Raw genomic sequence first — 13,449 nt, 5'->3', positions numbered from 1 at the left:
CGTATTAGAATCAACTGAAAGGTCTTTGTAAAACAGATTGTTGTCCCCATTTCCATAGGTTTAGACGCAGGTACTCCTAGAACCATGAGTACCTGACCGATACGATTCAACATACAGTAAAATCTTTTAAATTATTAGATGCTTTAAATACTGCTTGTGAACAAAAAATTTGCTTGTAACTAATGAGCTAAGATTCTGAAATAGAAACATAGCTCAAAACAAGTAAAAATCATCTCTTTTTTACATCTCTGCAGGATGATTCAAGAACATGAAAAAAATTTAGTTTTAAAATACCAGTTGTTTTGAAGACAAAAACTGCCCTATTTTTCCTACTTCCAGGAGAAAAATGGGTAAAAATTTCCTAAAACTCAGGACTATGGCCCCAAGATACTTTCTTCCAAAGGGATTTGTGGGCCTTCAAGATGTCTTTTCATGCATATATTTAAACTAAAGACCAGGTTCATTGAGCTCTTTTATAAAACCGAACATATCCTTCTTCCTATTTTTGTTCCTTGTTCTTTCTGTTTATTCTGTTGTCCAGGTTTATAATATTCATATTCTGTCTCCTAACAGTAATTCCCATAATTGTTTAAACTTAGTTCTACAGTTAAATTAATTTCATCCTTATCACTAATCATTTTGCCTTTATTTTCTCCATTTCTCAGCTGATTAATCTCTTAATGCCTGGATTAAATACTTTTCCCCAAAGGACTCAGTGTGAAATGTTGTCGGAACTTTTTCATATTTCAAAATGTTTGTCCTTAAGATGACGTTTTGGTTAGGCATAATATTTTTGGGTTACACTTTGCTTTGGTAACTTTGTAAATAGCATCTCAGAACCTTGTAAATAACCACTATTCTATTGTCAAACGCTCTATAACATTTTCTTTTTATTGTGGCCAAAATACATTTTGAGGTTTATTGCATTAGATTATGACCTTCTCTTGTTTGGTTGCTGAATTTGTTTTCTTTGATGATTACTATTCTTTTTCTCATTTCAGTAAGTACAAGAGGGCGTAAAGCTTTCAATGAAATTTCGATCTGCCATCTTAATCAAGAAGTCCATAAACATTAGTCTTAAACACGCAAAATGTAGTCTGGCATCTGGATTGGGTCACCATACAGTTTATAGTCCAAATGAACATTTCTGAGAAGAGAATGCTAGAAATAACTATGCTCGTTATTTTATATGAAAATTATATGCTTTGAAATATTTGAAATATTATCCAATAAATTAGTTTATTATGGTGGCCCTGAAAACATATCTGTGCAAAATGAAATTTTTAAGTTTAATAAAAGACTATTTTTTTTGAGAAAAAATAATTTGCCTACAGTGTTAATATCTGAACAAGTTCTAGTAAATGAAATATACTTTCAGTTCTATTTTTTCATATGGAAAGGGTAAATATTTCAGCCCTCCAGTTCACAGTCCCTCCATTGACAGTGCCTTTGACAAATATGTTTACAATACAAAACTCAAATTATCTTTATTATTCTTTTAATTGTTTTACCAAATTTAGATGATACAAAATTAAGGCCTTCACAATTTCATTCCATTCCATTCTAGACTACAAATTTATCCAATTACAATAAGGAAAGTCATCAGGAGATTCTTTCCATACCATATTCAAAGAATATTTACAGAATTTCATGATTAAGTCTTGTGCATTGTTGAGCTTTCAATATCTCCTATTTGTTCATTTCTTCGTGTTTTTAGGGAAAGATGATCAATGTCTTCCTGCTGCCAGCTTTAACAACTGTAATTCACCAAAAAATTCAAAAGCTAATGTATTTTGGCACTTCATTTGTTGAATCCTTTGATTATAGATTTCCAGTGTATTCTGAATAAAATGCCATCAAAATTAGGCAACTTTTTTTTGGTAAAGTTTATAGCACCACCCTAGGACACTCTGGCTGATTTACAGAGTAATTCTTTGAAGGCTTACACTTTAAAACCCAACTGATGGACAAGCAAAGAAAGTGTATTGCTATGCAGAAGCATTTTTTTGCATTCAGTCATCTTCAACACAAATAGTTTGCAGTTCATCTGTTCTGTGTATATTTTAAAAAGAAGGCCGGGTACGGTGGTTCACGCCTGTAATCCCAGCGCTTTGGGAGGCCAAGGCAGGTGGATCATGAGGTCAAGAGATCGAGACCATCCTGGCCAACATGGTGAAACCCCATACAAAAATTAGCTGGGCGTGGTAGCATGCGCCTGTAGTCCCAGCTACTCAGGAGGCTGAAGCGGGAGAATTGCTTGAACCCAGGAGGCGGAGGTTGCAGTGAGCCGAAATCGCGCCACTGCACTCCAGCCTGGCGACAGAGTGAGTGTCTGTCTCAAAAAAAAAAAAAAAAAAAAAAAGTGGCCAGGTATGGGGTGGCTCACACCTGTAATCCCAGCATTCCGGGAGGCTGAGCTGGGAGGATCACTTAAGACCAACCTGGGCAATACAGTGAGACCCCATCTCTATTTTTTTAAAAAAGAAAATTAGCCAGGCATGGTGGTGAGTACCTCCTACAGTCCTAGCTACTTGGGAAGTTGAGATGGGAGGACTGCTTGAGCCCAGGAGTTCGTTCAAGGCTGCAGTAAGCTATTATCAGCCCACTACACTCTAGCCTGGGTGACAGAGCAAGTCTCTCTCTTAAAAAAAAAAAAACAAAATTCAATTATTTTGACAAGTGTCTGTTTCAATGGACACTACACCCTGTTTGGAGGTAATTATGAATTGTATGGGTATAACATTAAATTTCAAGTGCATTTCTGCTCCATAGGTTTTAATAAGAATATTAATTTTTGGCATGATGTTGTGGCCCACCAAAGTAATGCATAAGCACACAGATTGGCAGTGCCGAACTGAATTCACAGTAGCATTCACAAAGAAGTTGCATCTTTGACAGAAAAAAACCCTATGAAATTTCGAAGAATTAGAGTAAAAAAGAAACAAAGCTACTACTGGAATTGACTTAACTGATTATCTTTCTAAATCATGTGATGATATTGATACAAAACTGGCAACATTTAACTATCTGCAAAGGTCTTCTGCTAATGAAGCCAGCACATTAACAGTACCAGCTTCATTTTGCTTAGGTGCATAACAAAACTCACAACTGAATATGAGCAAAATAAATTTAGAATAGCCATTTGATCTAAAAGGAAAGTCATACTTCACAGAGTGATATTTTAAATGCATTTTCTTCAGCTGCATGTGATAAATTGTTGGCTTTGGGCCTAGCATTCTTAGAATTACTAAGTTTTTATTTTTTTTCCTTCAACTTTTAAGTTCCAGGGTATATGTGCAGGATGTATGGGTTTGCTACATAATGTGCCGTGGTGGTTTGCTACAGATCAACCCACCACCTTGGTAATAAGACCAGCATCCATTAGCTATTCTTCCTAATGCTCTCCCTCCCCTCCCACCTCCCCCTGACAGACCCCTGTGTGTGCTATCCCCCAACCATGTGTCCATGTGTTCTCATCGTTTAGCTCCCACTTATAAGTGAAAACATGCAGTGTTTGGGTTTCTGTTCCTGCGTTAGTTTGCTGAGGATAACAGCTTCAAGCACCATCCATGTCCCACCAACGGTGTAAAGGCGTTCCCTTTTATCCACAACCTCACCACCGTCTGTTGTTTCTGGACTTTTTAATAATCGCCATTCTGACTGGCATGAGATGGTTTCCCATTGTGGTTTTGATTCGCATTTCTCTAATGATCAGTGATGTTGAGCTTTTCTTTGTATGTTAGTTGGCCGCATGAATGTCTTCTTTTGAGAAGTATCTGCTCATGTCTTTTGCTCACTTTTTAATGGGGTTGTTTTTTTCTTATAAATTTCTTAGGCCAACGCGGGTGGATTGCCTGAGCTCAGGAGTTTGCAACCAGCCTGGGCAACATGGCGAAACCTTGTCTTTACTAAAAATATAAAAATTAGCTGGGGGTGATGGTGTGTGCCTGTAATCCCAGCTACTTGGGAGGCTGAGGCAGGAGAATTGCTTGAACCTGAGAGGTGGAGGTTGCAGTGAGCCAAGATTGCACCACTGCACTCCAGCCTGGGCAACAGGGCAAGACTGTCTCAAAAAACAACAAAAAAATTTGTTTAAGAACTACTGAGTTTTAAGATAAATGCTAGATCCCTCTATAAACAGACTTGTTTCATTTGGTCAGTGATATCGCCATGGCCTTCACAGTAGGACTGTAAATATCAACAAATATTGACTCAAGTTATATGTTCATCAGCTGTCTTAAGAAACAGAAGCTCAATACTTACTTTTTCATTAAAAATGCATTTTTAAAACCTTATTGCTTCTGAGTTTGTTACAAAACAGAAGTGTTACCAAACAATAAAAAAGGACTTATACCATATAATAAATGATAAAGCTTTAGCAGCTAGAACATGTGAACTACTCTCTATGTTGAACTTATCCCCTATTTTCTACACACATTTCATATACACCTACCCCAACACTTTCCACATTTCCCTCTGATTTCCCAAATGGGCAGCCTGGCAGCTTCATGAATCTTGCAGAATATGGCATGGGCCATAAGACACCTGGCTAGAACACCAAGGCCAAGCCACCAGAGGCAGGACAGGCAGCAAGGAGAAAACAAACCAGTATGAAAGAAAATGCAAACACCTTATTATGCGGTGCTTATGGGTGTCCTGAAAAAAGCATGCCATCTTACTACAAGAGTGGAAACACTTGAGAACAAAGCACAACTGTTGCCAATAATCTTGTTATAAACCTACACTTAAGTGATGTGTGACCAGCTACAGAATGCCTAATTGGAAGGAAAGAAAATATTTCCTTTTAGCTATAATTTTGCCATTTTAATTAAATCATAAATGTGTTTCTTTTGCTCAAATCTGTTTATGTTATAGTTTCTATCTTATACTGAGAATGTAAATATATCTGCAGATTTAAAAAAGCCTAACTAATGACTAATTGCTATTTCCTAAGAAAACTTGTAACATAATATTCATTTGATTCTAAATTTTCATAATGATTAAAACTTAGGAATAAATACATATGATTTATTCATGTTAAAAGATTTTTTTTTTTTTTTTTTTTGAGACGGAGTCTCGCCATGTCACCTAGGCTGAAGTGCTGTGGCACAATCTAGGGTCACTGCAGCCTTCACCTCTTACGTTCAAGCGATTCTTCTGCCTTCCCCTCCCAAGTAGGTGGGACTACAGCCCCTACGCCTGGCTAATTTTTTTTGTTTTTTGTATTTTTAGTAGAGACAGGGTTTCACCATGTTGGCCAGGCTGGTCTCGAATTCTTGAGCTCAACTGATCTGCCTGCCTCAGCCTTCCAAAGTGCTGGGATTATAGGCATAAAGCCACTGTGCCTGGCTAAGATAATTTCTTTTTATATTAGTTGAGGGTCATAAAACAAAGTGAATGCTTATTAAAAAGGTAGAAAAAATAAAGTCATTAACGCACACAGAGGCTGAAGATCGTGATTTTGCAGAAATGTAAGTCATAATAGGAATGATTATTACTAACTTCCTAGGTATACCAACATACCAGTGCTTACAGATGTCTTACTAATTCATGCTGTGTGTTACACACTGTACTCTGTGTGTTTATGTAATAAATCCTCATCACAGCCTTATGGCGTGGTATTATTATAATCTTCATATTACAGATGAGAAAATAAAGAGAGGTCCAGTTTTTCTGCTGAAGGCCATACAGTGAAAAAACGATGGTGGAGCTAGGATTTATACTTGGTGTGACTCTTAAAGTCAGTAAGTGTTCTTAATTCCTATAGTAAAAAGGCATGAGATCCCTTAAACAAGGGATTCACAGATCTCAACACTCTAAATTGTATTTATAATTAGAGCTCTTAAAAACCAAATTAATGAAGAAAATAAATGCTTTTATTTAGCCTGAATGTTTACCTCTGAAGTAGGTGCAATAAAGGGCTAATTATTAGTTAAAATTGGCCCCTGTATTAGCAAGACATATAGTTCCTCCTAGACTGAAACTTAGTACTAAGAGGTTGTGATGAAGAAATAACCTAAAACAGATGTTTTATTCTTTCCTCCAGAAAGTTATCCTAAAAACAACTCACAGAAGAATCATTTACAAATGATATAATATGAAAAAGTTTATCTCAGTAGTAATGAAAGGTAAATTTAAGCAAACCTATCAAATGTGTAGTTTAAAAAATTGTAATAAAAATTATAATCTCCAGTATCAACAGTGGAGAAGAGTGTACTTATGTCCACTACCGGTTTGGTGTGACCTGTTTTAAGGTTTATTCTCCTCCCTCTGCCTTCCCCTGCTCCTAGAACTGCATGCCCAACCACTCATGCACTGGATCCCATCCTTTTTCAGGGGCCTGGATATAGCAGACAAGCAATTCTCCTCCTTCCTCCGTCATGCCAAATTCCTCCTTTTCATTTGATCTTTCTCTTTAGTGAGATCAAACATTCTATATACAAAAAAATTCTAACTTCTATGTTCAAAAAAACCCCTGCTTGATCCCCAATATCCTTTCTTTCAGTTACTGTCCCATTTCTATGCTCTCCTCATTAGCCAAACTGCTCAAGAGAATGCTCTAAACTAGTTGTCTTCAAGTTTTCTCCTCCCATTCTCTCAAGAGCCCCTCCAGGGAAGGTGCCCTTGACTTCTGCAGTCACCAGGCCTCATTGTACTCCACCAATGAGAAGCAGCTGACACAGCTGATCTATCTTTCTTCCCCGGATTTTTACTCTCTTACATCACCGGCTGTTCCTTTACCAGATGCTCACCTTCCAGAAGTGCAAGCATCTGAGTACTCCAAGGTTCAGTCCCCTTTCCCTTCTCTACTTACACTCATTCCCTAGGAGATCTCATGAAACTAAATGTTCTCTATACTGGTGATTCTCTATACCGGTGATCCCCTAAACTCCAGATTTGTATACTGAGGTACTAACTTGACATCTTCACTTAGAGTCTAATAATCGTGTGAAATTTAACAGGTCCTAAACTCTAACTTGATCCACCATCCGTCTTCCCCATCTCAGTAACGACAACTCCATCCTCTAGCTGCTCAAGCCAGAAAGCTTAGAATGTTCTCTCTCTCATAGTCCACATCCAATCTGACAACAAATTCTGTTGGCTCTGTCTGCCAGATGTATATCTGACCTTCTCTCGACATCTCCTTGAATACCACCTTGGGCCAGGCCACTGTCATTTCTTACCTGGATTATAACTAGAGTTGCAACAGTCTCTTAACTAGTCTCTCTGTTTCTGTCCTTCCCTCACTAAAGTCTAAGAGGAATCCTTTCAAAACTAAGATTTATGCAGTTACCTGGTACCACAGAGAACCTTTAAAAAGCACACACACACAAACAGTGGAGCACTTCTGACTGTTTTTTAAATGAAATCTTTTAGAAAATGCCCCCTAAAGTGAAAATACATAAAAGTGAAGCTGGGAGTGCAACAGAGGTCCAATGGCCAACTCAGTACTCCCTCCTTCATGCCTACAAGGTGCTTTGGAGAATGTAAAGGGATTGAAAACTCACTGCTCTGGAACAATTTATGAACCAATTTCAGTTTTCTTAAAGGTTTCAAAGAAATAGCATTCTTAAAGAAATTAGGGATCATGAAAGCTTGCAGTCTAGTCACTCCTTAGTTTGCTCTACAAACTTGTGTCTCCTGCACAGAGTCCTATTAAAAACCTTGGCAGAAAGGCTTAAAAATAAAAGTCACTGGCAGCAAACAACTATGAGATCTCAATCAACAAGACAATTTCTTCTTTGGGGATGCTTTACTATGCTTTTATGCAAGTTATCCTAGTATTTTCTTCTGTTGATACTCATCTTTACTACTTTTCCACTACAATAAAATTTCTTAAACATATTTTATTCCTCCTGATTATAGGTCTGATACTGGGACCTACCTACTACCTATCACTGTCAACAGAATACAATGTTCTTACCTGGGAATTAAATTCACTCATTATTTAAGGGAGAGACATATACTTGGGGAATAAGAAAAAAACAAGGAATAGTTTTTAAAAATTGTCTGAACGCCAGGGATCTCAGGAAAATATTATTTTGATTGGCCTCAGTAGACTTGATTCCTAGTTATGTGTGTCACTGCTGATTCCCCTTCATTAAACAGGGTACTGTTTTCCCTCTACCTTACAGGGTGGCCAACTGTCCTGGTTTACTCCAGACTTTGCTGATTTTAGCACTAAAAGTCCTGGTTTAGCAAATTGGGATGGGTGGTTAGCTTACTCCTGTGTATCTCACGGATACTGTCTAATGTGAGGCAAGACAGATAATTCAGAACATTTCATATTATTTATTCAAAAGAAATTCAAAGAATTATTATTACACTGCTTTCTTTATGGCTATATTAAATGATCACTGGTTCTGATACGAGAAATGGTTCAGATGCAACACTTTTTTTTTCTTTTTTTAACAAACACATTTTAAGAAGTCATGCTTTACATGCTTACGAAAACTATAGAATTGTTGCTTCCCAATTATGAACCCTTTGAAAATAAAAAGGTTAGACTATTAGAAGTAAACTGAGTATTAGTCCCACAGATATATTAAAGGGTAAAACCAACCTTTACATAGTGAGACTTGTTTTATATTATGATTCTAAATATATTTACATTGTTCATTTTCTCAATTGTTTTGCATTTTTAGTATCTTACCTATAACAGAGATTTTAAGTAATTCAATTTTATCCTCAAGGCCTGCAGCTTTCAGATTGTCCCAAGTACCTAGTAACTGTGAGTCGCTGACATCAGCACCTACATAATACACATCCTATGGGGAAATAAATAATATTTTAAGCATAAATAAAATTATTACATATTTCATGTAGTTAAGAAAATTGACTTGCATTTTCTCAAATGACAAGTGAAATTAGTAGATTTTAAATTCAGGTCAAAACACATTTAGGGTATTCTTTTAAAATGATAGTAGCAAAAAATGTAAAGTTTTTGTTAAAATTTAAAAAATCTGTTAACATTTACAATGACAAGTGTCTAAAGAATTTGAGGATTAGTATAATCTACGTCATGACTAATGATTAGAATTCTCTCATATTTTCCTAAATTTATCATAGTATTTAAAGAAACAACATAGAAATTTCATTAGTCCCTCATAATCTATTTTGAGTATAGTGAATAATAACTCATATAATTAAAAATAATCCCCAAATAGACATTCTACTTGTAAATAATTGGTGATTATACTACATATACTGATTAAAGTAGATAAATTGCTTGCTTTACCAAACTTTAGAACTTACTGGCCATTCTTTAGCAGCTTCCAAAAGTATTGTTCCAAGGCCACACATTGGATCTAAAACAAATGCACCAGCCTGCAGACAGAAATATTAATTTGGTATTATTAAGACTACCATAGTACGTACTATAAAAGAAACCTAAAACTTGAGGAATCAATATTTCAAGAGGAAAGATTACATTTTAAAGGGGTGGTGGCTGAAGGGACAGATGGGTTCAGTGGAGGGTTTTTATTTTTTTAAGTTGAAAGATATTTCAGCAGGTGTACATGCTGATGGGGATGACCCAGTAGAAGGAAAAATCCCTAAGTCTACAAGAGGGAATGGAATCTGGCACACAAGTATTAGTGTGGAACAAGGACAGCTCCCTTATTGTAATGACAAAAAGACAGAGTATGTGGGCATAGATTCTGGTATGCTGGTAGACTTGGTGAGGAGAACATGCAGAAGTTCTCTTCTGATTCTATTATTTAAGTCAAACAAGAAGGAAGAGAGCTTGAGAATGGCGTGAACCTGGGAGGCAGAGCTTGCAATGAGCAGAGATCGCACCCCTGCACTCCAGCCTGGGCGACAGAGCGAGACTCCGTCTCAAAAAAAAAAAAAAAAATGGCAAAGAAATGACTATAATGATCGAACTTTTTAAAATACAAGCTGTGAAGGAGGGATGAGCACAGGTGGTAAGGAACAGGGGTCTGGTCAAATGACTGGAGGGCCCTGTGGGGTTAAAGATTTGTGTTCGGGTAGCAGAGGAAGTGAACAGGAAAGAGGAGGTGGTTAAGAACAAGATTCCTGAATACAAATTATCAATACCAAGCCGATGCCACACGTAAATTCAAGCTTTGGCTTGACAATTATACGGTAACAATCACAAGAAGACAAGCATCTGTGGTGCGGAGGCAAGCAGGCTAACTAGAAGTTGACATGCTAAGAAAGTGAAACTGTTCTTTCTTAGTTAATGGTCTTTCTCTGGAGCTCTGTTACTTTGAGTATAATATTTCCATGACACTTAGTAAATGCAAGCTAAAATGTAATAATAATAATAAATTGTATTGGAGAAAAAAAAAAGAAACTGAGATTTTTGGAAGAGATACCCTTCTGGGTATGACAAGGTCTAGGATGTGACTACAGCAGATGAATAGGGAAGCCAAGAAATGAAGAGGCAGGTTACTGAGTGGTTACAGAGACCAAAGAATCATGACGGGATAATGGTCTGTACTCTTACAGGAATGAGAGGGAGAGAACTCTGACTGGGGTGATCTGATGGCATGTGCTTCAAAGTCACTATGAGGTTCTGGGCAGACGGAAGAAAACAATTGTCTAGAAGGGGCAAGGAGGAGCAAGCAGGAACGTACCCCACTGTCAGGCCCAGTGGTGCTCGAGATAGGGGAGAAAAGACATCCACCACTTGATATGTCTACAGAGGAAGCAGAGTCCTCAGTGCACAGCCAGGTTTCAGTCAGAGCCATACGGTACCTAATGGAAAGAAACAAAATGTTCTTCAAGAGACAGAAGCCTTCCCCTGGTACTAAATTTTAAAGAGAATATCACACAAATCCCCCATGAAGGGGCAGTAAGGAGCAGAAGGAAAAATTTAAATGCAAATTTTGTTGAAAATTGTTAATAGCATGAGAACCCATTTTTATTAGGATCTCAAATGTGCCATACACTGTGCTCCTTCTCTCCCATGGTCTGTGTTCAATGACATAATCTGACCTGAAGTATCTTTAGATGGCTTTATTTTACCTTAGGACCTTTTCTTGCCATGACACTTGTAGACACAGGCTGAGGTAGAGACGTATTTCTGTATACTTACAACAACAATTAAGATTTATAGAACTTGATTTTCCTTGTTATGATATGTAGGAAGAACAGTTTATAGTAAACATGATAAATAACAAACATCCCATTTTTAAATTTCATTTTTAGTGGCACTGGCCTTACCCAAGGCTGAGCTGTCTGTGTACTGCTCTGGGTACCAAGCTCCAAAGAGGGAAACGGATCAGGTTGGATACTGGTGTCACTTAGACTGTGGGTCACTACCACATTCCCTCCAAAAGAACTCTACTATGCCATTTCCTAGGTTCTTTAACAGACCTCCTTTGCCAGTGGTCACATTTAGAGAGACATTTCTTACTTTTTGTAGTCCCAGGGCAAATACACAGTAAGGAAAAGTTTTATCAAGCATTATCTTTGTATATTTTTGATCATTTACTTTTGACTTTTCTGAAAAACATGTTTATATTAAAACAAAGGTAACATTTCAAATGTGTAGGTGATTATATAAATTTATATTTAAATACAAACTCTGGTGAAACCACTGGCAGTTTGGGAAAAAATTAACCATACCTCTTTCTTTATACTAAAAAAATCTGAACTAAAGATTTAAATCAAACAAAAAAAAGAAAATCATGGGTTCTGGGTACCTGGTAATCTAAAAGAGGCTCCCTCCTCCACTCTCAACTCTAAGCTTTTTGCTTCTGCTGAGCCAAGTGATGCTCAGACCTAGAGGCAACTGGCGCTAAGAGAAGCCCTAGGCTCTGTCACAGTCCCAGAAAAAGGAACATGTGTGGGGCCTCCCTGCTGTGGGTTGGGTAGTGATTAGAGAACAGCAGTGGAACCCAGAGGGGAGAATCAGTGGAACTAGGGAAGAGCTTGGTCTTCAGAGATCTATGGACTCAAAGAGAGGTCAGTGAATAGAGAAGTTTCCTCCAGGTATCTCAGCAGGACTGACAGATTCTCTTTACACTGCTGAGCCTGGGGTGCCAGAGATCCATTTGCCTTTTACCATTTATAGGATTCTGGCCATTTAAAATACTTAACAGTCACATTTTAGCCCTAGTGAGCTAAAACAAAACACACAAACAAACAAAAACCAATGGCACATCTAAAAAAAAAAAAAGGAGGAGGTCCCTCAGTAGTTTTAGAGTAAATAGGCAGAAAAATCGGAACACATACCTAGTAAAATAGAATTACTAATTACTGGAGAACACAGATCAATATTTGAATAAAAGAAGAGCTTTCAGAGATATTCAAATGTGACACACATACCTTTTGAAGCTAAAAAGTCAGGATTTTTTAAGCTAAAAATATAAATAAATTAAAATAGAGCATGTCTCTGTGACTCTTGTAATTTGGAAGATAATGTTCAAGAATAACTCAAAATGCAGGGCCAAAATATAAAGAGATGGAAATCATGTCAAAAGGATAGGAGACTTGGAGGATAGAGCCAGGAAGCTTAACATGTTCATAATAGGAATTTCAGAAGTAGGAAAAAGAGAGTAGTTTAAAGTTAAATTCACTAAATAGTTGAGGCAGTAATTAAATAATGGAAGAAAAAGTGCTTAGGCCGGAGAAGTAAAAATAAATAATAATTTTTATAATTATATATTTGAAATAGTAATTATAGTTCTAGTTTTTAACTACAATTTTGGCATAATTATTTATTATTACCAAAATGGCAGCTAATACTTAGATACTTTCTGTATGTTAGGCACTGTTCTAATCATTTTATTAATGCTAATTCATTTAATCTTGTCATGATCCCATGAGATATTACTACTCTTTTCATCTTGCAAATGAGAAACTGAGACACAAAGATCTTAAGTATCCTGCCCAAAGCTTCCCAGCCAGAAAGTGATGGCCAGAATCTAAGACTCAACAAGGTCTGGGCTAAATAGAAAAGACATATACATAAGCATGTTCTGGTGACATTCCTGGGCTTTAAGATTAAAGAGAAACACCTTACAAGTTTCCAAAAAGAAGGAACCAAGTAGTTATAAAGGACAAGAAAAATCCCACTGGCATGGTCTGCTCATCTGTGTCACCGGAAGCTAAATGACAATGGAACAGCATCTACAGACCTCTGAGAGAAAAGAACTGCAATTCAGGAATCCTATACCCAGCCAAGACAGATATACCCAGGATAACAGGAAGAAATTTGAAGATACAAAAGAATTCAGACAGCATATCGTTTAAATACCACATTTGAGGAAAATACCTAAGACAAGACTTTACCCAAGCAACAAGTAAACCGGAGCAGAGGCCTCAAACAGGACAAGACAAAGAGAAGAAGAGAAATGGCAAAAAGCAACACACCTTGTAATGTATCTTTGTGTGTGTGTATATAAAAATGTGTGTGTATTATGTGGAATTCTATCTAATGATTAAGAATAGGCTGTGTAAGTGCTAAGAACTTTTGAA

The 13,449-nt window shown here is 37.0% G+C and overlaps 1 protein-coding gene across 4 annotated transcripts in view; it reads right to left on the bottom strand.

Annotated features, from left to right (window-relative positions):
- THUMPD2 (THUMP domain 2 tRNA and snRNA guanosine methyltransferase) overlaps positions 1-13,449 on the bottom strand; it is a 42,398-nt gene that overhangs the window by 10,067 nt on the left and 18,882 nt on the right. For 3 of the 4 annotated variants that reach the window (XM_019021601.4, XM_055378837.2, XM_055378839.2), the window contains 2 exons: positions 9,256-9,327; positions 8,654-8,768 (listed from right to left, as the gene is read on the bottom strand). In XM_019021601.4, coding sequence (XP_018877146.4) covers positions 8,654-8,768; positions 9,256-9,327 — 187 coding nt within the window. The remainder of the gene's footprint in view (positions 1-8,653; positions 8,769-9,255; positions 9,328-13,449) is intronic. The other variant, XM_019021604.4, reaches the window with a different exon arrangement.

Source organism: Gorilla gorilla, chromosome 12 (assembly GCF_029281585.2).
Source record: "Gorilla gorilla gorilla isolate KB3781 chromosome 12, NHGRI_mGorGor1-v2.1_pri, whole genome shotgun sequence".
Classification (NCBI taxonomy): Eukaryota; Metazoa; Chordata; class Mammalia; order Primates; family Hominidae; genus Gorilla; species Gorilla gorilla.
The sequence above is the reverse complement of the archived record's forward strand: the minus strand, read 5'-3'. Positions and strand labels throughout refer to the sequence as shown.